The sequence below is a fragment of the Dermacentor variabilis genome, chromosome 7 (genome assembly GCF_050947875.1).
Source record: "Dermacentor variabilis isolate Ectoservices chromosome 7, ASM5094787v1, whole genome shotgun sequence".
Taxonomy (NCBI): domain Eukaryota; kingdom Metazoa; phylum Arthropoda; class Arachnida; order Ixodida; family Ixodidae; genus Dermacentor; species Dermacentor variabilis.
Window position 1 is genome coordinate 92,331,795 of NC_134574.1, and position 26,014 is coordinate 92,357,808.

Sequence of the window (26,014 nt, forward strand, 5' to 3'; positions counted from 1 at the left end):
CTACACTCAAAGAAGGATGGTAGCGGCGAAAACGATCGGCGTTCGTCGCAAATCTGATCAGCGGGTCAAGCGCATCGGCTTTTATAGATCGGTCATCGAATGTTCCAGATTAACCGCTGGGACCCGCGTGTCTTCCACAATGTTCTACACTATTCGCGTCGCGCATACATGCAATCATATGACACAAGTTGCGGTGAAGTACAGTTAACGGAACCATCGATAACATTCCAGAAACTTCTTTTACATGCAGGCGCGTCCTGCGCTGTGCAATAACATTTGTTAGGCGGCGAAACCTGGTCGCCCGATGAAGATACGTGTCAATATTCTTATGAGTTGAGCTGCTTATTTACAATATTTATATATGCTGAATTTTAAGTATTCAGAACTACATGTCCTGACATTTTATCGCTGATGGGTTCACTAGTTTGGTCAGATTGTATTGTGACAATCTTCTTCTTGAAATTCTTCCCAACTTCCATCTTCAGTCCTCAATATGCATTAAAGGTGTACGGTATTTAAATAAAAATATATATTAATACTAAATCTGTTAGCTGCAAGAACATTCGTATTCTTATAATAAAGAATTGGCGTGGTATTAGAAATATATTTAATTCTACGAAGTTGTTTAACCCCATTTGGGAAACTTATATTGACGCGGAAAAGTAAAAAAAGAACGCCAATTACAATGCCTCTGCTGCGACTCATTGCAACCAGCCAAATTAGTTTTACATTATCCAATACCTTTTATTATCTTTTGATACAAGTCTTTCTGTAACGTTTTAAGAGTGTTTAAAATGGAGGTACTGATAGCTCCGGGTAAGTGGCTATTTATTTTAGTCAGTCCCAAAGATTTAAAAAGAACGTTTCAGAAATATTTGAGAATAGTTGTAGGTAGTCTCAGATATTTAAGTAGGCCGCTTCTTACGCGGCACATAAGGTGCTTCAACATCAATCCTCTTTAACGTGTCGGTCACCCAAAACAAACGCAATAAAACCTTATGCAACTTTGTGCATCAGTAAGGATAGTTGAACAATCATTACAACATGAAATCACTATAACAAAGACGTAATGGCAACGACGAACTCACTAAGATGAAAGAACCCGATTATATGAGCATAACGCTAAATGTACAAGGAAATGATGAGTCTATACCATGACCACGACATACGACATCATGAGGAGAATCCGAAAATTAAACTGGAATGACAATGCTACAACAAAGACCGTATCATTACGACAACGACAAAGTAACGGGGATGTCTGACGACGGCAGCGTGATGACGCCGGCATGACAACCCCGTAGTAAGTCCCACATAATGGGGAGGAGTGAATGACTGAGAATACAGATGCTGGTGAAGGTATGATGACGATACAGTGACGGTAACGGAATGAGAAAGAAAGAATGACGACGATGGAACTATAATGACGATAGGGGGAGAATAGGGTGACGTTAATGCAATGACAATAACCGCATGTTGAACATGATAAGCTGACAAAGAAACGATCGTCACAGTATCACAATGATCTCTAGGAATGGAATGCATGACAACAGTGACAAGCCGTCAACTGCATGATGAGAGCAGAATGACGAAATACGGATGATGGTACGACACAGGAGGAATAATTACAATTAAGGTCAAGAAATAGCAATGATGGACAAAGAATGATGCTGTGTTTGTGTTTGGGCTCACGTCCACGCTTACGTATATAATCTGCCTTTTTAAACTGCCTTGCTTCATCCTAGACGGTGCGGTCTAGAAGTGGCATCGTATAGCGTAAATGGTCCATTCTGTATTATTTTTGCGTATATATGTGCATGATATTGAATATTTACAGGTATATTTATAAGCACATATGCATGTAGGCGTGCGAAGAACGAATAATGCGGGCCAGATTGTAACGTCATCGTTCTTCTTGTTTCTTCAATCATGATATGCCTGTTCAACTGGTATATTACATAACTGTTCCACACCAAGTCACCAGGCGATGGAAGCGCTATCCAGGTGCTCTAAAGGGAGTCGTCGGAACCACATTGGTAGAGCTTGAGCCTTCATGTGTTAATGACGTCACTGGACGGAAGGCAAGAGAAGGAATTGGAAATGGCAGGGGCCATCGCGTAGGTAACAGGTGTAACCTGGCACAGCACAAGGTGGGTCCAGTGAACCGCAAAAGAAGTCTTTGGGAGAGGCACACACATGGCGGCAGCGGAAAATTAGAAGAACAAGTGCACCGGGAGAGAAAGAAGCTTCGCGATGCGCAGTATGATAGCGACCACTCTGGTGGATTTGCGACCCCATATGTCCAGCGCGGGCAAGCTGACGGGCGTGGTCAGCGTGCGCAGTGGCACACGGACATAGTCAATAGTGAAGGTGGTAGATGGTGTGGACATACTGTCGAGAGGTAAAGAAGGCTATTTTCCGTACACTAGGTAGAAAGGCAAATATCCAGCTGTATCATGGTGAGAGAAATTATACGCAAAAGGTACGCAGGAAAGAGCAACGTTCCACTCCCGGTGGTCTCGCGAAACATACATTGCGCGCTTATCAATGGTTGTGTGTTTTAAGCGTCCTGTGAGGTTGTTGGTCTCGAGATGGTAAGAAGTGGTCAGTTGGCATTCAGTCGAACAGGAACACAGTATGTCAGAAATACCTTGAGAGAGAAAGAAACTGTCAGCGAGCAATTTTCTCGTGGCGCCGTGAAGCAACGTAAAGTCACATAATAAGCAAGTCATCCACACAAGCTGTATAACTAGTGAGTAGAGCTCGGCTAAATGCGCAGCGCGTGGCATAATTATTTCCCATCGCTATGAATTTGTTTCCCAAGAAGGATGTCGCAAAAGCGCCAAGCAAATCTGCTCTAATGCGAAAGAATTTGTTGCTTGGATATGTCAATTGGCCGAAGGTGTCCAGCAGTTAGTAGCGGGGGTGGTTTACGACGTTTTCATGATTCTGAAGTGACCACGTAACGGCGGGTGGAGCATGCATGACATGGCCAAAAAAAAAAGCAGCGCTGTACACACTCGCAGGTACGAGACACTCCAAGGTGTCCGGAAGTTGGCTTACCATGAATTTCTGTGAGGATACTGAGTTGTGTGTGCGCGGGCACGAGAACAAGGAGGCCCCATCCATCTTGTGGAACATTTTGACGGTATAACGCACATTCTTGAATAGAAATTTTGCGGACGCATGCGTTATTAGGCTATGATTCAAAGGAATTGTTTGCTTGCAATGAAAGGTTATGGTCTTGTTACTCACTTATGTGAATTAGGTCCTGCGTGGAAGAAGTATAGAGTTTCTGGTGTCCTCACCAGGGTTTCTAGTATTGTAGGCCGTATATCTGCACAATCAATTAGGATCCAGGCGGCCCGACTTGTAGAGAACCGAATATAAAAATTCGTGTAGGCGCAGGGCCCACTGACCAAGTCGTCCAGAAGGATATTTGATAGAGCACAGCCAGCACAGCGCGTGATGGTCCGTAAGTACAGAGAAGTGCGGTGCATATAAGTAGAGTCTGAATTTACCGACCGCACAAAACGCGGGCAAAGTACTTGCTCACTGTGATAGGATAATTGTGCTCCACGGCTAACAGGAGGCGGCTGCGGTAGGCGAGGACATGGCTATGGCCATGTTGACATTGGCCTAGTACTGCACCAATTTCACGGCCGCCTGCATCGGTACGTAGCTCAGCAGGCGCACCCACACGAAAGTGGTCAAGTATTGGATGAGTCGTGAGCAGGCTGATGAGATGCGAGAACACTGAGGCGCCTTCTAGGCCAGATGAAAAAGGCGCGTCGCCCTCACAAGTGTATCTAAAAAGCAGAAAGACAAGTCGCTGTGTTCTGTTTTGAATTTTATTGATCTTCTGTCGTTGCAATGGGGAGGACAGGTGTAGTACAGGCTCCCAAGAAGCAACGTGCTTACGTTCAAAGCAGCTTCGCTGGTAATCCACCTGCACAGGGTGGAATGGCCTATTATTTTTTATTAAGAGGGCAGGCGATTCCCAGAGATTGCAAGCTGCCTTCATGATGTTCTTGGCGACCATCTTGTCAACTTCACTTTGAATAATTTGACGCTCAGGGGCCGACAACCAATATGGTCGCCGATGAGTAGGACCCGCAACGCCGGTATGTAGGCGTTGAGTCACGCCTGCGGCTTGGCACAAGGGGCGGTCACAAATGTCAAAGATGTCGAGGTAGGAAGGCAGAGTGTGGCGGGGTGCTGTACTCTGTTGAGCAATTAGGCCAGAAACAATCATCGAATTATAGCATTGCCAAGGCAATAATCGGACCACTGGAGAGCCGGCCAACCAGCAGAAGCGGCCACCGTGAAATTTTTAAAACGCAGTATAGGCGAGCGAATTCGTAATGATCAGTTGTGAGTGAACACGTGTGATATGTGTTGCTTCGCTACACCTCTGTGTTTACAGCGCTCGAAGTTTTTCTGACAAGTCGGGACAGCAAGGAATAGTGTCAATAGCAGTTGATGGTTCTCGACCATATAGGAGAAAGAAGGGAGCGAAACCCGCTGTTGCCGTAGGTGGCGTATCGTACGCGCGCATAGGGAAGGACGAGGTCCCAGTTGGTGTCGTTGGAGGTGACGTACATCGAAAGCATGTCGCCAAGAGCTCGGTGTAAAGGCTCGGTCAAGCGGCTTGTCGCGATTGATATGCGGTGGTACAGCGATGAATAACGCGGCAGTCAGTCATAATTCTTGAATTACATCGGTGAGAAAGACGCAGGCTCGGTCGCTCAGGAGTTTCCAGGGAGCGCCGTGACGTAGAACGAAGCGTTGAAACAGGGAGGAGGACACGTCACGAGCCGTTGCGGCTCGCACACGGACATTTCTGCATGACAAGTGAGGTGGTCTATAACCTCAATGACCCAGCGATTGCCAGCGGCTGTGTATGTCTGGTGCCAGTGTTGGCTTACCCCAACATTGTCAACAGGTCGCGAATGGTTCGGCCAAGATTGCGTTAGTCCAGAAGAGCGGCAAAGATCAGGCTGCGGTGTTGGCATTCTGTGCAAGATGGAATGTACTCTTGCGCAAATACGTACATACCGGGCCAATGAAACCTATGATGTAGTCTGGTGTAGATGTTGAAGATACTAGCCAGCGAGCATTAAGGTTCGGCGTGGAAAGTGTCGCCTACATCAGCGTGGAGATGCTGGGGTATTACAAGTAGAAAATTGCAGCTTTTGGAACGGTAGGTACGGCGAGAGATGATTTCGTCTATCGATTCCACGTAGCGCTCGCGATGGTGGGTTTGCAGGCGTATCAGAGATGTAATCTATCAAAGAAGAAATGCAGGAGTCCTTGCTCTGCTCCAAAGTCATGTCGACATGAGCTAATGGTGGAAGTGGGTCGTCTCGGAAGGAGACACTGACAGTGTCAGCGTGGATAGGCGAGCGCTAAAGAGCATCTGCATCGGCGTGCTTCTCGCCTGAGCAGTAGACCAATTCAATGTCGTACTGTTGGAGCCTCAGTACCCATCTGGCTGGGCGGCCGCAGGCATCATTGAGAGACGACAACCAGCCCAAGCGCGTGGTTATCTGTAACAACATCAAAGGATTGGCCATACAGGTATGAAAGAAAATTTGTTAGGGCCTAGATCCTCACTAGACATTCTTTTTTCCGCTACTTATTAATTTGCTTCAGCTTCGTGAGACTGCGGCTCGCGTAAGCACGAACATATTTTTGGTAGCTGCGCTTTCGCTGGGCGAGCACAGCGCCAAGACTAACATGGCTAGAATCCGTGTGGATTTCCGTGGGAGCAGGCTGATTGAAATGAAGTGCTGTCGGTCCTGAGCAGGTGACGTAGCGGTGCAAATGCGTAAAAGGAAGCTGCGGACTACGCGGAAGGTTGGGGTCTCCGCGGCGAGGTTCTATCAGCGGCGCCATAATAGCAGCGAGACTTCGAATGAAGCAGCGGAAGTAACAGAGGCCAGTGAAACTGCGTACGTCATATAGAGACCTGGGCCTCGGGACTTCTTTACCGGTGCTTTGCTTAGCGGCATCAGGAAGAACGCCGTCCTTTAACATGACATGTCCGAGAATGGACAGCTTATGAGCTTCAAAGTGACATTTCTTCAACTTTAGTTGGAGGCGAGCGTCACTCAGACAGCGTAAAACCTGCCTAAGCGGTGAATATGAGTAGAGAAATCTGGTGCAAACGATAATACATCATCCAAATAATACAACCACGTGTTCCATTTGAGCCATCAGAGAATGGTATCCATCATGCGCGTAAACGTCATGGGCGCGTTGCAAAGGCTGAAGGGCTTCACACGAAATTTGTATACGCAATCTGGCATAATAAAAGCAGTCTTTGGCTTATCTTCTGCAGCTATCGGCTCTTGCGAATTACGAGAGCTTAGATCGAGGGAGGAAAAGAACTGTGCAGCTTGTAAGCAGGCTAAGGCATCGTCGATCCACGGAAATGAATAAACATTCTTTCGGGTTATTTTGTTTAGGTGAGGGTAATCGATGCAAAAGCGCATGGAATCAACCTTTTTGATTTCGTAAAGTAACTGGCGATGCCCATGGTCTGTTGAACATTTCAGTCAGGCTACGTTTAGCATTTCACCTACGGATTCATCAATGAAACGGGGTTGTGTCGACGATACACAGAATGGTCGCTACCGTAGTGGTGAGGGAACACCGCTGTCAATCCGGTGATATACAATCGTCGTTCGGCCCAGAGAAGTGCCATGAAGTTCAAAAGCTGGACAAAATTTGTTGAAGCGACGGAGAAGATCACGGGCGTTGCTTGTGGTTTAAAGCGTTGTCGGTGACGTGGCTGAAAAGGTCTCCAGGCGATGTGGCAGTTGCGGGACTACAGCAGAGAGTGTGGACCTCTGACAGTCCAACAGGAACTTCCAAAGTGGTAAGGGTGTCGTAAGGCTCCACAGTGCCGAGACATTCGCCGCAAAGCAACGTAATCAGGAATCGGAAGTGGTTGTATTCAGGTAGATGAGTCGCACCAGCTTGAAGGCCAAGCAGTGCCGTTGGAAGTGGTGAGAGGTGGCGATGAACGAAAGCACTCGAAGGCGTAAAGAGTATGGTAGAGTTGGAGGCAAGGGAACAGGATACAGATGTCGGAACGGGTGTATGCGGATGTATATGGTTGTCGCCAGTAAGAGACAACTTCGAGCAGGGAAGGGAACGTCTTCAGATATGATATTCCCAACCGAAGATAAGGTGAATTGTGCACGAGAGCAACCAATGACAGCTTGGTGACGGACGAGAGAATCCCAACCTAAAAGAATATCTTCAGAGCAGTGGGGAAGGACGACTTACTCGACAATGAAGAACACTCCTTCAATTTCAAGTCTGGCAGTACACGCAGCCAGCGGCATAACGTGCTGTACTATGCCCGTGCGGTGTATTAGACCAAAGAAAGGCGTCTGGACGTTTCGTATTGGTGGTCATATTTTTTCGCCAGTTACAGATATGGCGGCACCTGTGTCGATGACGGCAAGCACAAGGACAGCTTCAAAAGCGGCATCAATATTTGGCGCCTAAAGAACAGGGTTTTAGCTTGGCGACGATTATGCAGTTCTTGCCTTGAGAACTGCGCCGCTTAGCTTTCAGTGTCACCGGTAGAGCGACGTCGAGGCATCAGAGAGAGCACGCGAAGGCGAGAAAAAGGAGAACTGCGGCCATAAACTGGTCGAAGGTTTAGGCGGCGAAGTTGTTATTCGCGGTCTGGAGTGTAAGGCAAACGGTGCTCGTACGCAGATATGCGTGGGTCGTCACGGGGATGAAGTGCACAGCGGCGGCACAGGCTTTCAACGTCTCCGGGAAGACTACAGAAATAGCAGATTGGCTGATTGTGCGCTGTGCGCATGCAATAAGTTACTCAATCAGCTGGAGGTCGTGGCGGTGTGTAGGAAAAGGGGGCTAGGCATCGCAGGCGGAGCACGGAACATTGGTGGTCGTGGTCGTGCGACGGAGTTGGCGTAAGTCAATTGGTGTGTGAACTGAGGCGCCCGCTCCTGTGGGAGGGCCTCCAACGCTTCTTGTAAAACGTGTCGTAGGGTCCGACTGACAGATGAACTTGACTTCGACGGGTTGGAGACGAGGGAGAGCTGGCGAGCAACTTCTCGTGTGAAAGCCTTGATCTGCGAGTGGAGGGTGCAATCTTGAAAAGGTGGCGTTAACCTGGACAACGATTTCTGATGTGGAACAGATTGGCGGGTGGCGAGGCGTTGTCAGCAAAGATCTACATAGCTTTGGCACAGCTCAATATTTCGGGAAACTATCGATTGGCTCTTCGACATCAGTATCTGCAAGGCGTCCTAGTGCATACGCTTTGATATATACTTCATTTTATTGCCCTCGGTCATTGACGCATCTACCCGTTTACAGAGGTCGATGACATCTTCGAGTTAGCTGGGAAATGTTTCACCAGACTGCTGGGAGCGCGATTGCAGACGCTCTTCGGCATGAAGTTTCGAAAAGGAAGGCGGCTGAAGGCCTCGCTGAACTTCGCCTTGAACAGAGTACAGCTTGTGATATCGCTTTCGTGGTTCCGAAATACCAAGTAGGTAATTACAGTGAGATAAAAAGGAACGGTATTTAATTTCATGATGTCACCTTATGTGTTGTTCACGCTGACCCGTTCATAAGATGCGATTCAGTCATCAACGTCGTGGTCGTCAGTGCCGCTGAAGTTAGGAGGGTCCCGCTGACGGACTATACCGGGGCATACGTTTGACTGCGGAGCTGGTTGTGGTGAGCTACTGGTAGTTTCGATGGTCATCATCACAAGGAGAGTCCGAATGCGCAATTGGAGGATTACAGGAGACCCAGCAAATCTCTATCAATTCTGACAAAGCAGTCTGACACGGCTGCGGACGACACGAATGACGCCGCCTGGGAGACGCAACAGCGTAGGCTTAGCCAGTCACAACAGGAACAACGTCTAGCCCGAGTCCCACTTGCGTAGCGCTGGCGTTCCGGCGGCGGAGCACTGCACGGCGCCCTTCTTTATTACAGCTGCATCGTTTGCCAGTCGACGTAGAGCAGTGGCTGCTGTGGAATGTCAGTGCGAATTGGAAAATCTTACTATCGCATCGCTTGGAGTGTGGACTAATACACAAGAATGCTCGTCAACCAAATGCATGTCCTAAACATGTAAGCCCCAAGCGTAAGAATATTCGGGAAGCAGACAGTGTTCTTGCTCTCACTAATTCCAAGTATTCTATGCTATGTCTTCGTTAGCTTGCTGTCATGAAAGATTCCTGGCAAGGCTCAGCAGAGCGATAACTGCGGTGAGTGAACCACACAATACGTAAGCTTTGTACTTCGAGATTTTTCCGTGCCTGGTAAGCAACAACTTCCAACGAGGTTAACACATAAACAATTGATGGCCTATTTGTAACAATATAATTACCGCAAAACAGTTGAGCACGTCGTGGAAATACCGAAAATGGCAAAAAAATCAGTATACTGCGCCTCTAGTACATCACCCCCTGGTTATCTCATTTAGGTTGTCGGTGTCGCCCAGATCACGAAAATTGCTGACCGAGGCAATCAAAGTAGAAGCGCCCTTGAATGACGAACCGACGAGCATCCGGAACACAGCAGCTCCAAAGGCGAGTGAGGGCTCAGACGACAAAGGCGGCTCACGTTACCGCACGCACCCGTGGTGCTGAAGGCTTCATAATGATGCACCGGAACTGCTCATCTGGGAGACTCCTGTTAGCTGCCGTTGGACGTGAGCATGCTGTGCAGTTCGCCTTCCCCTCCCCCCCCCTTTCCCTACCACCGTGGGCCTGGGATAGCTGATCTGCGCATGTCGTCGCATGTGCGTTTCCTTATCAAGTACTGCTGTTTGTTCTATCCTCCTAATCGCTAAATAAAGACTTGGCCTAGAAAGTTTTGTTGCTTACTTAATTCATTATATTCCACAAATGCATACCAAATGGAATAAGCATATCTCTTAACTAAGCGATATACAGTGGGTGAAAGGCCGCGTTGTCCATTTTTTTGAAGGTAAGTGCACTGTCCCAAACTGTTGCTCGGCAATTGATTTGGCAACGTAAAATTAAGTTCGTGAGATGCTTCTCTATGACGAAGGAAATATCACGAGCCATTCTACTCTGTAAAAGCGGATGACCAGCGAAGCTGTTTAGCACGTAGACGCGCTGCTCCTCGGGAGCGCGGAATCTATGCAGCTCTCCTCATTACGACGACAGAAGAGAAATCAAATTCCAAATGGAGAACGGCAACTTGTATTTGTGCATTTGCAGCGAAGCTGTTTCTCGCTAGGGTTCCCTACATTTTCTTTTGCGTCAACAAATACTCAGGTCCCGCGCAAGCGCCCGCGGCCTGAGATGACGACTTCTTCTACAGCTGGCTTGTCGCTTCCCCCGGATCTGCATATTGAGCAAATTAATTATCAATGGGCAGCATTTTCAAGATGAGTAGACTCCCAGGTAAATTATAAATGTTTCTCAAAGATGTGCCACTATGCGAGCCGCGGCGGCGATTTCTACGTTCGCACTGCCTTCTCTCTGTCGTCGTTGCAAGCGCTTGTGTACCTAGTTTTCTTTCATTCGACTCGGCCAAGGTGGTGATGCCGTCGAAACATAATGCGTGTCTAGTTTTCTGTGGCTCCTAGGGCGGTCGTCGCGTAGAAAAGACGATTCTTCGGCTTGTGCAGGACCGCTGCAATCAGTTTTCGGCCATTTCTAAGGAAATCAATAAACTTCCGCCTTCGGGAAGTTTACCGGTCATGGTCTTCTAGCAGTCTTGTCGTACGTACAGGCAACAGCAGGCAGAAGTGTGTCTTTTCGCAACCTACGCGGGTTCGTGTCGCTGGTGGCCATTGTCACCCCTTCGAGGCTGTGAGCAAGGAGCATACGCCTTTTGATGTCACTTGCCCCTAGGGCTCCGCATGTTCTATTCACGATATGAAAGTCCGATGGCCATTAAGCAGCATGGTACCTACGTTGAAACCATGTTTTGTAGCTTCTCATTGCTGCAAAACCTCAACATATTATTACAAAGAGACTATTGCTCTGATTCAACATTTCCAAATGAAATTTTAGAATTACACGACTGATTCCCGAGGCTTTAAACAGAGTAAAACATACGCGGACACATCAAGCTTGCGGCTAGGACGACAGCAGAAACTTCAGAAGTGCCGACCTAACTCACTTCACTACGGCTCACAGAATGGAGCGAATGTAGAAGATGCCTGAGTAACGTTTTGGTGGTTTCTCGTTGGTTAGTCTTCAGGACTATACTGAAAGAGCACGACGAATACTAGGACACATAGAGGCGCAAGCAGCACAGAAGAACCGTTTTATAAGGCTTCTTCTGTGGCATTTGTGTCTGTGTCTGTTTTGTTTCAGTCTCGCTGGTTTACAATAGTTCTGAAGAAGATGCCACACAACACTTGGTAGACTGCGCGTTCCCGCAACTGACCTGCAGCAATAACCGCCGTGCATACATGGTGCGTCCGTTAACGTGTACCGAGCCTCAATAAATATATGCTTGCGCTATGCGTGCGCAACTCAAAGAATTTTTCTGCGACCTTAGATCATTCTTTGGAAATAAAAAATGCATGTCTTTGTTAGTTTGGTACATACAGCTGGCCTTGGGTGACAGATTTTGGGCAGGAGTGAGTATAAAACAATACAAGGATGCAAAAATTACAGCCTTTCCACTCGGTGAATATGGAATGGCCGCGAAAGCTGACGACAGTCATAGCTTTAAAATGAAAAGTAATGGCTTTGGCTGCCAATCCATCTTCACAGAGTTTAATGGCTGTCATTTTTTGCGCTGCGACTCCGGTGTTGTTGCTGTTTCGGAGGTGCCCCAGCTCACGATGATAGTTTTCGTTCAGCATCGCTGGAACGTTCTTCGTCGGTGGGCGTTGCGCGCCGGCGCCGTTTGCATTCTCGTTGATGTTCCCCCTTGCGCTCGCCGTGCGCATGTTGTTCTTCGGGTGTACAGGGTATACGTGCCCAGCCCATCGATTATTCAGCACCATTCTCTCTCGTGCTAATGTACTGCGATAACCTTGACGTCATGCTATTGCTCACTGTGAGCGTTCTGATCTGTTCCAAATATTGACATCTCCACTGCTGCACTGCACCCGTATAGGTTAGTTAGAAATCGCTAAATCAAATTCTGGTGCTGGACAACGAAAACACTGCGAAATTATAGTCATGTACACCTTTTGCAGTAAAACTCGTGATCAACAGCGTGTTAACGGTTTGCGAGACAGCACTCGGCGCTACGCATAACAAACTTAATATTTATTAATGCAGCTGAATTATTGAAATCGAGAATGGGAAAAAAGAAGAAAAATAAACATAAACAGAAAGACGAGACAAATAGGCATGACATATACACCAGGACTGAAACCTATTACCGCAAATGGTCAAGTGCGCTCAGGAAAGGCTGTTCTGGGCAGATATTCACTGACTTTAAACGAGTGGAAGGACCCAGTAAGCCGTCGCTGTACTGGCTGAAAGTATACATTATTTTATATTTCTTTTTTGTCATGATACAGGAAGTAGAAAGGTTCTAATCTATCACAATGCCGCCTTGCATCTAAACTCTTCAAATTGGCTGTCTGTAAAAGCGTTCTAGGGGATGTTTTCCATCTAGAAGAGAGGTAGCTAAATCTGACAGGTTTCCTCTGCACTTTCCAGAGCCTATGGATGTTAGTTCTTATGGGGATCTCAAACTACTACGGCGTATTTCATGAGGGTTCCTACATATGTTTTACAGGCCAATAGTTTAATTGTTGTCTTTGATTTATCTAGAGTTCTGCTTAAATATTGTAAGCATTTAAACGCTTTCTTTAACAATTCCTGATCCGCCGGTGTGCGGATTTCTTTATAAATAACACAGTCATTAGCAAAAAGCAATTCTTCAACAGTAAGAACCTTAACTAAATCATTTATAACAAGAGATAACAATAAAGGCTATAGTATAGAGCACGGAGTTACCTGATTTTACAGAGGCAGGTTTAGAACTTCCATTGCAACGACCACCTAGAGGGCAATTTTATTAATTATTGTATATCACGTGCCAATAGCACTTTCTGATTATGAAGCACGCCGTAGTGGAGGACCTCCTTGCGGTAAAACGGCATTTACAAAAAAGAAATACCGCTCGTTTTTCGTCCGCAAGCCTGAATAGTAACCGCAACTAACTGTCGTGTCTCCTTCGAAGGTTACCTGAATAAGAAGCAATGAAGTAAAGAAAATATTACCTACGCAATAAAACTTACCGAAGAATTCGTCATTGGCTTTTTTTTTCAGCTTCTTCCCCCTGCGCTAATTATACGGTTACAAGGTCATGCACAGGCAGGAATACTCGTTATTACTACTACAGGCTATTTAGGTTTTGTATGAGAAGTGACAGCACACACTGTGGAGATAATGAAAATGGTTTTTCAACTTGCGACGACTGCTTTAAGAGGTGCAATGGTGAGTAGCCACTCGGTTATTTTTCCATATGACTTCATAGCGACAATTTTTCTATTATAACCTACATATCTACTAAATTTAATTCCGCAGGTATTACAGCTCGAACCCTAACTTTTCCTTAACAATATTGTATCTTTTACACCAACTTTTTTTTCATTACTTCACTCCACCTTGTGGGTTTCCACAGAGCTATCACTTCAAGCTATTGCCTCTGATTCTTATTTGTTGATCCATTCCACGTTGCCTGCCATCTTCTGGACGTATGGTTAGCTCAGGGGGTAGAGCGGCTGCTCCGCAAAGGCGGTGGCCCGGGTTCGAGTCCCTCACCAAGACAAATTTTTCTTCTACCACGAAGCTTTTCTTTCGAGGAACCCGTATGGGTTTCCTTTGTAGCACTTAGCTACATTTGGTTGGTTGTCTCATTTTCCCTTTATTATTATATAGTTCTCTCCATCTTGCGGGTTTCCACAGAACTATTACGTCCAACAACTTTTTTTTCTGATGTATTGTCATATCACACTCCTGCTTGGGCCAATCTGGCTTGCAGTATTTGTAAAGAAGAAACAATGAAACCAATACATTAATAAAGTAGTGCCTTCCTCTTTAGCTTGATGTCCGTGCTGTTTGAGAACACTTGTGCAGCATGTTTCGTTCTGATTTGCAAATCTTACCTGCTCGTTTATTTCAATATACACCAACATTTTACTAAACCTCACTTGATCTTAGGCTAAAGAAATGATACCTGCGCAAAAGGGGATGTCACAATTTTATCTAACAGCGTAGTAGTGCAACGTCTGTATTGAGAAAGTTGTCGGTTAACGAAGTACTTCTGCCAAACAAAGGCTCTCCTCACTCAATAAATACGCACTCTATTGAACCCATGGACGAGCGAGTAAAACGAACTATCAGTTGCAAGCACCTGTAGAAGTAAAATTAAGAATACAAAATTGAGGCAGGAACCATTTCGCGAGAACGTTAGCTCGTAATGCAGTAGCATTAAATCGATATAGCGACTAAGCGTATCGCCAACGTCAAAACGAGATATGAGTGTCGCAATGCTGCGGAAGTACTCTTTTCCGCTTCCCTGAAAACAATCGGCGCCACCTAACACCGCCATTGTGAAGCCTGTGCTATGCGTTCAAAATACGGGGGGGTCGGTGCATGCAAACGCTCTTAAACGTGCCCCGCGGCAACCGCGCTTTTGTGTCGTGCTTTGGATGAATGGATGGTATGAGCGTCCCCTTTTGGGACGGGCCGGTAGGTTGTGCCACCAAGCTCTTCCTCTTATACTGCCTAATGGTGTACCTATGTTAAACAAGAAAAAAAAAGAAACAAAACACTATGAGCTCCCACAACCAAATTTTCTGACCCCCTACTGCGATCTTAGCTTTTGTACGTCTCCGTTTTTTGTCGTTTCCCTACCTTTCTTCCACCAATCTTTCAAGCGCCTCTCACTAATCTCTGTTGCAGACATGTTTACTTTTACACTAGTCTCGCTCAACCCAAGGGCTTCAAGGGGGTCAGCGGTGCCTAAATCAACCACTGGACAGATGTCTTCACATTCTAATAAAACATGCCCCATCGTTTCCCTGCCTTTACCACAGCAAGCACGCGCTTCTTGTTCCTTATATTTTGCTTTATAGGTACGTGTTCTTAGGCATCCCGATCTCGCTTCAAAAAGTAATCAGCATCCCTTTGAGCTATCATAAATTTTTTCTTTCCAAATTTTTTTTCCTTTCAAGTAGTTACTTATGGCAGGTTTGTTTTCCATTGAGCCACCCATGAGAATATCTTTAGCCGCTCTGATTGTCCGCTTGACGTACTTTGCTGCTGTGTTGCAATCCCTACAGGCCGCATACTTGCTGGTAAGCTTCTAGTTCTCTTCCTCCACTGTGAATCAATGTTTTTCCTGTACAGATACCTCAACACTCTCCCAGCCCATATATTTTCTTCCATATTACTCAGTCGTTCTTCATAATCAATCTTACTGCGAGCTTCCCTCACTCCAGAACTAGTCCAGCTCATATCACCCTGCAGAGCTTCATTTATAGTCTTCCCATGAGTGCCCAATGCGAGGCGTCGCACTGACCTTTGGTTCCCATCGAGTCCTGCTTTTGCCCTTGATTTCAAGCAAACAACCGCATTTCCAAAAGTGCGTCCTGAAATCATTACACCTTTCCACATACCTCGGAGCACCTAGTACCTACTGTATCCACATTGCGCTCTGTGCTTCATTATGGCAGCATTTCTCTTCCCTTTCTGTGTTATTGTTCTTTTTTCTGTGTTTCCATATATCTAATGCCTTCGTTTATCCTTATAACAAGGTATTTATATGTGCACACGCTGTGCCATCTGGTGGCACCGTTGATAAGTGCACGGGTGGCCTCAGAGACGAGAAGCACGGAGCACCCGTGCTTACGAAGGCTGGTAATCGTTGCCTCACTTGTCGCAATATCAGTGGCGCATGCTCAGTGAATCAAGCTGGCGAGAGGTTCATTCAAGAGCGGCCCATACCAAGTGAATGCATGGCGTAGCTCAATAAAGCGCTCCCTGAAAGCCATTCTTTAAGACGCGGCATATACCCAGTGCACTTTTCGTGCAACCTGGTAATGCGTGCGTTTGTTTTCGATAAGAAACCGTTATGACATGGTTTCGATTCCGTTCAACATGAAAGATAATTAAGTGATTAATTATCGCTGCACATACCCTGTTTTTCATACCTAATTGCATTAGTTGGCGTCAAATATGTTCATTCGTCGGCACATAGTTTATTCAAACAGAGGTACCCACCCGGTCCCAAATATTACAGTGACTCCCGTCGGCGTGAATGAGGCTGGGTGAACAATGGACACTATGTACACATTGGCACATACTCCGTTACCCTAGTTGCTACGATGGTTGGCTTCGAAACCTTTCCCTCGGCACAGAAACTAGACGTGCTAACCATTCGACCACTCACTACCGAATGAATCAGGTTGGCAGGAGAACGGCTACATACAAACAAAAATAGATACAAACATAGGTATGTATATAGTCGCTTTACCGTGAGTGAAGAAACTCATGAACTCTATAGCATTAAATATTGCGGCTGAGCGAATACCACGAGGGCTTTGGACGGTTATATATTAAAGACAATATGAATAAATGAAAATACAGTGGCACAACGCGCTGCCACCGTCGAAACGAGTTTTGTTTGAGGCATGTACTGCAGCGAGGCTCGTGTTTCGCGTTTCCGTAAGAGCGCTCCGCGCCATCTATTGCTATGGCTGAGAAGCCTTCGGAGGACGTCTAAAATTCATGGCGCGCGATGATGTACGAAGGCTGGGAAACGCGTCATTCAGGAACCGGGCTCTTGTCTGGCCTTTCTGACTTGAAACCCTTCAAACTTCTTAATGTAGCGGCACGTGTTGAAGAATACCGCCTCCTCATTTCACGCCCTGGGCGAGGCAGACGCCGGGTCGTGGGCCCTCGCGCCAGCTTTGGTTGTCTGCAATCGCGTTCCACCCTCATTTTCGCCTGAGAAGCGTCTACCCACTGGCGAGGAGGGCATGTTGGTGCCGTTTCTCTTCTGTTGTCTCAGTTTGCGAACGCTTGGAACTCAGTTCTGGGCAAGTGCGATGTTGCTTCACTGTATATTTCTTCACCGTCACCTGATGCGCATTCGTATCCCAGACTCGTTTCAGTAAAGAAAGGAAGCTCTTCTGTTTAAATGTGTAAAGGCGCATTCCCCTGTACAGTATCCAGCAAAAACACAGGACGGATGAGTAACATCCATGGTGCCGGCTGGCTCACGAAGTGCCCTGCACCTTTTTCTGTTTACTGCAACATCCTGCATATATGGCTCGAGCAGCCTCAGATTTTCGTCCGAATGGCTAATGCTGGCGTATGCGATTTTCTCCTTGCAATTTGAGCCAATATGGCCTTCCTTTCTGCAACGAAAGGAGGTAATTGGTCTGCGGCCCTCGAACGCGCGCTCTACGTCTGCCTTAGCTTTAGCGGCCCCAGTCGACTGGGCTGTCTCTGCTGGCCCTTCCCTCGGCATCTCAGCCTTACTCGATACTGCCTTGCTGAAGTCGTCGCTCGTGGAGAATTTCTTATTCGGCGAAACTGGGTTGCGCGGGCAAAATCGCTTTCCGGAATAGTCCTTTATTTTTAGCCTATCTTCCTTGAGCAGTTTTCCTTGGAATTTTCGGCGCGTGTAATATTCCTCAGCGAGCTGCGCTGCCTTCTCTAGGTCTACCTCGGGGAGCCTGTCCTGCAGCCAATGTCTAGCTTCCTCTGGAAGAAATCGGTAAAACTGCTCCAGTGTTATGCATTCGAGCATCTTGTCAAGGTTGCCATACACTCCTGCACTTTTGAGCCACTGGTTTAAGTTAGACTAACTCGCACGCGAACTGAGTGTGCGACTCGTTGCCCCTTTCTGCCTGTCTAAAGCGGTATCGAACTGCCTCGGAAGAGAGGCGGTATTTTCGAACAAGCGCGGCTTTTACCTTTCCGTAGTTCTCGTAGTCTTCTTTAGGCAAGCGTGCGATCTCTTCCGCGGTCTCTCCTGGAACAACTTAAAGAATGTTTTGAGACCAAAGACATTCGTCCAGCCCAATCTTTTCAGACGTTAGAATAAAATTTACAAGAAGAAATCCGATATCACCGCCTATCCTGTGCGGTCGCATCAGGTCCTGAATTCTCAGTTTAGGCGTATCGTCTCCACCGGAAAGGGGACTTGAACGCGCTGAGATGAATCGAACTTGCTCTATTCCTATTTCCCTTATTTCAAGAACATGATCGCGTTCTTCGCGTCTTTTTCGCTCGTCTGCCTTGTCGAGCCTTTCCTGCTCCTCATCACGCATCTTTTTTATCGCTTTTCATCTCCAGAATTTCTCCCCAAACCTATTTGACTTCCTCCTCAGTTACCTCTTGTGCTCTCAGAACGTCAAGAATGGCTTTCTTTCGCCTTGCCGCGGCAACCGAGATGTCCATCTCCTGATAAACATCAAGAAAGTCTTTTATCCTGAGCTGCTCCATCGCGATCTGACAGCTCGTCTCCGGTTTGCCTCTAAATTACCTTTTCTTCCATAGCCTGAAATCTAGGCAAGGCCTGAAGTGAACTAAAACAGAACCACTACAACCCCTTCGGAATACTTGAGCAATGGTCCTTAGCATTTACATGTTCGACAAAGGTCTGGCGACGCAAAAGGCAAACGTCGGGAACTCAGCCCTCCAAAGTAGCTGAAACCGGTGGTCCTCGTGGCTGTCGTTGAGCGTTGTAGCGGGTGTTATCTGGCTTCGAATCCCACTGCTTCTTATCCACTGTTGCGACTTTGGGGTGGAGTACGAAAGACGGACTCTTTCCGCAGACGAAGGAGAAACGAAAAACTTTATACAATATTTACAGATAGTGGATGACAGCGTAAAGTTAGCAGTAGGAGCGCATGAGACCGCTGGGCGGCGGCAAGCAACTCTATCTGTTCACAATGGGCGGTTCTCCCTTAACTCCCTTCGGCGACCGCTCATCGCGAGGAACCGGCTTGGCATCGCGAGGTGGCTGGGCGCCAGAGGTAGAATTCGACGCGGAAATGGCTGGAGGCTTCTTGATGTCGCCTCCCCTGCCGGATTCTTGATTCGGCGCGGAGAAGTGGAAGCCCTCGTCGCCTCGTGGTAGCCACGTGGTGCATGCAGTATGGCAGCTCTCGTCGCCTCGTGTTCGTCATGTGGTGCTCGTAATATGACACAACAGCGCTTAAAAACGCGCTCCCCGAAAGGTGCTTTCGCGGCATAAATTCTCTTCCGCGCGAGGATGGTTCCCAAACCCATTTGTTGGCAGCGCCGCATTCCAGCAACCCAGAGTGAGCCAATCACAGGCGCCGAAGTCGTCACGTGGGCGGTGAGGGCAGCCCTCTTACCGACGAGCCCGACCGCCGCACGCGCCATATTTTCTGAGCGGGCCTTATTCCCGCGCGGTCATTTACTGCGCACCTCGAGGGAGGGCAAGATCTCTCGCCTTCCCGCCGCCCTCCGCGATCGCGAACGCGCAGTGGTGTGGCCTGCGGAATGCGGCACGCGCTTATTTCCGCAAGTGAGTACGTACCCTTACGGGGCGCGTTCGCCGCCGAACGACATCACCATAGGTCTTTGAGACATGCGTGCTCATTCGCGTGAGCTTAATTAAGAGGAAGCTTTAGCTCGTGTGCTCCTATCTAAATACATGTAAAAGGAGAATTCGTTTTTCTCGGCAACCACTGCACCAAATTTGACGAGGTTTGTTGCCTTTATAAGAAAACCTTAAAATATAGTGACTGTTGTTTACTAATTTTCGATTTACGTCTTCAATTTTTTATTAAAAATTGGCAAGAATTGCAATTTTCAAAAAAAAAGGAACTATCATGTTTTTAACTCTGTAACTCAGAAACGAAAAATGATAATACAAATCTGTGAATTCCATATAATGGTACATCTAATGAGGACAAAATTGATATGCTATACATGAATGTAAAAAAAAATTGTAATGTGGATATACAGCTTTTGCACAAGCTTTGTAAACAAGGTAACAAATTCAATTAAGATATAAAATGACATATCAAATTTCTTCGTTTTCAATGGTCTAATGGATGCCGTTTACAGAACTGCGAAATATGTTTTTGATGCAGAGTTATGAAAGTATAAAGTTCGTTCTTCTATTTTTTTCGAACTTCCGAATTTTTGAAAATTTATTGAACAAAATCTAAGGCCTAAATCGAAATTCCGCTTCCAACAGTCACTAGAAGTTAACTGTCTCTCTCAAGTGCAAGAAATTTCATCAAACTCGGTCCAGGGGTTATCTCATCAAAACGTTTTTGCGTTTTACATGTATTTGAACAGGCCGCGTCGGAGTTGGGCCCGAGCTAAAGCTTTCTCTTAAGATGCGGTGGTGGAGCACTCGCAATGAAAACCTGCGGTTGCCCACTCGTTCACTCTTCGGTTTAGTCGTCGTTTGATCGTTCGTTTAGACGTTTGCTCGTTTATTAAGTCATTACCAAGTTGGGTTTTGTCGTCCTCTTTTAACAATTGAACTATTACTTCGTGCGGCCACTATGTATATGAGATGCAGTTGCTATAGGGGCACTTAGGCTGGTGATTTTTATTGATAATGAGACAACAATGGCGCCTAAATATTAACTACTGCATCATTTCACTTACCGCAATTTCGGCCGCATGGTAATAAATCTTCAGCGTTGTAACCTCTTCACTAAAACCATACAGAGCAAATGTTATTTCGGAGTGAGCGCAAACATCCTCAATGCATGCATTTGAGTGCAACTCGGTTCGTACTAAGTAGGTCACTACAAACGGAGGAGCTAACGCACGATGAAACGTTATTCGTAATAATAACATGAAGACATAATTTACTAAACGTCAGCTCACTACGCTTTTGTCTGAGCCTGAATGAAGCGCTGTTACCCCGTTGCTGGTCCGGAAACGAATACTAAACACGGATTTCATTTTCTAAATGCTTTTAAAAGTAAGCTGGTTCTCAATTGGTCACAATATGACGAAGTTATACGCTTATAAAAAAGCCTCGAACTTCCTAAAATTTGACACCACACCTGCTGTTTCAAGTCACTTGGCATTTCGCACACGAAAAGGGAGCATGCAGTATGATAAGAAGACATTTTGAAAGACACTTATCATATTGTCAAAGAAAATCGTTTTGTGTGTTATCTAGCCTCTATGAAGCTTTTCTTTTCAAGGTAAGTAGCATAGAGAGGATTCATTTGTACCAATAAATTCGTAAATAGAGCAATATCAGCTGAAGCGATGGCTTTGCTACTTGTGTCTGTATTAAGACACTGTTAAGGTATTTATAAGCTGTTCACCGATATCTTTTACATTTTTGGAAAATATACCACTATAATTGAAAAAATACTACGTGTCCGCTAACGTCTTCTGCAATGATAACATTTAAACTGCTGTAGAAAAATATAGTTTCGCATATTACAAGGCATTTTTCTACTCTTAACATTGCGAACACATAATAGTATCTATGTTTGGCACAACTAAACTTCATCCTAATTTTATTCATTTCTGCTGAAGTGCAACTCTCCTTCTATTGCAGTAAGTGTGTGCACAGAAGAAACAACACCGCCTCCAATGGAATTGCCAAAGGTCAACCCACTTGGACGATGATGTTGTCCTCCCATAAATAAACGACAGGTTTACATATCTACACTTTGTACGCTGTCAACGATATTGCAATATTTGTGAAATAGCAGTAAGATTTACACATTTAGAGCCTGTGAGACATGACGAAGTCACTAAACGCAGATTACGACGATGACGAGTAGACAAAAGCATTGTAGAAATGCCCGCGTATAATGATGATAATAATGTACGGTGTAGATATAAGTAAATAATAAGCACCAGCACAAAACTGCACTGCGTAAAACCTTACGCCTTTAGAATAGACTTACCAGCTAACTTGCACGCAGATATTGTTTTATAGTACGACATTCTATGTGTTTTAAATGAAGCGCCGTAATAAAAATTACCGCATACCTCATCTCGCAGTCAGACTCGATGGTAGTGCGGTTAGAATTCGACTAATATTTTGGGATAGCGTATTTCTGAAGTCATGTTTATGTAACATCTGTAGTGGTCATTCAGTGATTTTCGATGCGTTGGCTTTACTTGGCATACACCGGCATCGTCCCACTTTGCTATGGCGCACGCTTGCTAAGGCCGCTATAAACATGGTGACATGAGGCCAATAATATAATGGCAACACAGTGACGACGGTGAATTGACGGATAAAAAAGGATGTAGATGGAAGGTACAAACGCCGAATGCGGACGACGGCACGACAAGATGAAAGCGATCTCTTTTAAGTAAACGTGATGATATAACGACGGCAATCAGACGCCGACGCCCTGAGGACAATGGGATCACACAAGTGCAAGATGACGATGGCAGGCAAACATTAATAAATGTTTGTTAATTCTTTAATGTTCCATATCTTTTGTATAGTTGTATACGGGGTAACCATTTCGAAGTTTTACAGATTTTTTGCAAGTTATCTGAGTCGGGTAGCTTAGCTACATTGCTAAAGCAGGAATATTCGGAGAGGCAGACGCTACAACCACGAAAACTCGAGACACTAATGAACGAGCTCAAGAATATTCAGTGAATAACTTCTTAAGTAATTGTAATATGGCCCATATTGTCAATAAAAAATTTTAGGCCGTTAGCTTGCAACGCATATTCATTAGGAACCAACTTTAGTATGCCGTAGGTTTACAGATCATCATCATCAGCCTGGTTACGCCCACTGCAGGGCAAAGGCCTCTCCCATACTTCTCCAACAACCCCGGTCATGTACTAATTGTGGCCATGCCGTCCCTGCAAACTTCTTAATCTCATCCGCCCACCTGACTTTCTGCCGCCCCCTGCTACGCTTCCCTTCCCTTGGGATCCAGTCCATAACCCTTAATGACCATCGGTTATCTTCCCTCATTACATGTCCTGCCCATGCCCATTTCTTTTTGTTGATTTCAACTAAGATGTCATTACCTCGCGTTTGTTCCCTCACCCAATCTGCTCTTTTCTTATCCCTTAACGTTACACCTATCATTCTTCTTTCCATAGCTCGTTGTGTCGTCCTCAATTTGAGTAGAACCCTTTTCGTAAGCCTCCAGGTTTCTGCCCCGTAGGTGAGTACTGGTAAGACACAGCTATTATATACTTTTCTCTTGAGGGATAACGTCGTCAAACTCGCAGCAAAACTGCACATTTGTTCCCATTGGAATATGTACAGTTGTTTCCCTTACGCTTTTTACAATGTCCGTCTTTCATACAATAAAAGCCCAAAGTACATGCAACGTCATTGTATTTCGCCGAAAATTTTGGCAAGGAATATCTGAAAACTCGTGTCTTCCTAAAATTCATTTTATGTCGATGAGCCTTGCAAGCTCATCGAGTACAGTTTGTAAAGTTCAATATGTGCTCTAAAGTAATGAAGTAAGAAGTTATCAGGCGAATTGCCATTCTTAGGTTCATATGTGTTTTGTGTTCTCATGCAAGTATTGTTTGCTTATTTGAGTATTCTTGCAGGAGGAATGTAATTGGCGTTGTTTTAAAATTGTGTGTAAAGTAAAAATAATCACCTCGTACGGTTTAGAGAAAACGTGGGGTTTTATTTAAGATACGATTTTCACCTTTTCAAGAAAATTGTCTTCTATATCTGCTGGTTTAGTAATTTTTGGGTCCTGCTATACTTACAATTGTCAAATTTGGGTTTGAAAACCTCACGAGCATGAGTGGTTGAAACTTTCTTTTCATTTCGTTTCGGATGCCCGTTGTCGTTCTTTTAGCTTTGAGTTATGTTTTTCTCTATTATTTTTGTTTGCTTGTATTAGTAAGTTGCAGCAAATGTAATTTTCCCAGATTTTTGGTTGTCTTGTATTTCCTTACTGAGGCTTTTATATTCTCAGAGGTCTCTTTCTTTAGTTCCTGTTTCAATGCAATTTCTTTTTATTTCTTGCTCTTACTTTTTGTCTTTATCTGTGAATTTGTTTTGTTTGTTCCGTTTTTTTCTGTTCTTCATTGATAGAACATGGTACACACACTCTAATAACTGCAAGAAACGAATGTCTAAATGAAAACATGCAATACCACAATATATATATATATATATATATATATATATATATATATATATATATATATATATATATATATATATATATATATATATATATATACGGCACTTTGAAGGCATCAATGTTGCCGGAATCCGGCAACATTGATGCCTTCAGGTGTAGCATATGTGGGGTTATTGACCCGTTGCCTTCACCCAAAACGATCACGTTCTCGTGACGCCTGCGGCAAAAAGGACGTTCCACGTCCGCCGCCAAGGTCTGTAAGCGGTTACACTGGCTAACACTCCCTGGGTTCTACTAGGACACATAAATACCCAAGAAAGTGGATGGGAAAACGGCGCCACGGTAGCTCAATTGGTAGAGCATCGCACGCGAAATGCGAAGGTTGTGGGTTCGGTTCCCACCTGCGGCAAGTCGTTTTTTTCATCCACTTTAATTTCCAATAATTAGCGTTTCTTTATTTCATTTATTAAGCACAAATAAGTTCCCCTATGGTGTCAGTGTTTGTTTGCTTCTTATGATATGACTAATAAAAATCAGGCCCCTCGGTCAACCCCCTTTCTTCTCGTTTATTACCTAACGAGGGTCTCGAATCCGGCAACATTGATGCCTTCAGTTGTAGCACATGTGGGTTTATTGAGGGGTTGCCTTCACCCAAAAAGATCACGTTCTCGTGACGCCTGCGGCAAAAAGGACGTTCCACGTCCGCCGCCAAGGTTTGTGAATGGTGGCACTGGCTAACACTCCCAGGGTTCTACTAGGACACATAAATACGAAACAAAGTGTATGGGAAAACGGCGCCGCGGTAGCTCAATTGGTAGAGCATCGCACGCGAAATGCGAATGTTGTGGGTTCGGTGCCCACCTGCGGCAAGTCGTTTTTTCATCCACTTTAATTTCCAATAATTAGCGTTTCTTTATTTCATTTATTAAGCACAAGTAATCCCCCCTATGGTGTCCCTTGGTTAACCTCACTGTCTTCTCGTTTATCTCTCTCTCTCTCTCTCTCTCTCTCTCTCTCTATATATATATATATATATATATATATATATATATATCCGTGGCTGCACCTCTCTGATTCAGTACAGGTCGGACCTTACTTTCACGTCACTAGTGGCAGAGGAGCTTCTTGGTCTCCCGTCCTCTGCACGCCTGACATACTTCCAAGAGTTTTGTTCAGGCCGCCACTTGTGCCGAGTGTCCGCCAGCATGTCGCAGGACGAGCAGCCTGGCGCTTCTACTGTAACCAACTCGACATGGCAAACCGCGCCTTCTCTGGTCATCAGTGGTCACCAGCGTGATCCCCATCTGTTCGCTGGTCTTCGAGGTGAAGCTGTTGAGCAATGGCTGGACCATTACAAGCGCGTAAGCTCTGCTAATCGGTGGGATGACCTACTGAAGCTCTGCCACGTCTCATTCTATCTGAAGGGTGTGACGAAGACCTGGATTTTAACCATGATATTGATTTCTCCCATGGGACCACCTTCAAACCGCAGCTTCGACAAGAATTTGGAACGCCGGTGGTTCACTACGCCCTTGCAAAGAAAACTCTTGATGCTTGCGAACACTCAGGTGAGCACATCGTACATCGAGGAGGTGCTTTCAATCTGTCGCCGTGTCAATTATACTATGGCTGATTTGGACAGGGTAAGACACATTCTGAAAGGCATGGGGAGTGGCCTTCAACGCACCCGCCGCAAGGAACCAGGCTACCGTCGATGACATCTTCTTGACGTGTCAGCGCCTCGATGAGCTCGAGTGTGTACGCTTGCAGCCGGACCTCGGGCACCATCTTACGGCTGACCCTGATCTATATATAATGATTCCGGCGATTATTCGCGAGAAGCTTCAATCACTTGGCTTTTTATGTCTGTTGATCCTTTCTCCTCAGCCTTATGATGCACTGTTGCGCGACGTCATCAGGGAGGAGTTCGCG

At 45.7% G+C, this 26,014-nt stretch overlaps 1 protein-coding gene across 1 annotated transcript in view; it reads left to right on the forward strand.

Annotated features, from left to right (window-relative positions):
- LOC142586940 (uncharacterized) overlaps positions 1–21,651 on the forward strand; it is a 65,617-nt gene extending 43,966 nt beyond the window's left edge. The window contains exons 4-5 of the mRNA XM_075697815.1: positions 13,284–13,451; positions 21,541–21,651. Coding sequence (XP_075553930.1) covers positions 13,284–13,451; positions 21,541–21,611 — 239 coding nt within the window. The 3' untranslated portion in view covers positions 21,612–21,651. The remainder of the gene's footprint in view (positions 1–13,283; positions 13,452–21,540) is intronic.
- The last annotated feature ends 4,363 nt before the right edge of the window (positions 21,652–26,014 follow it).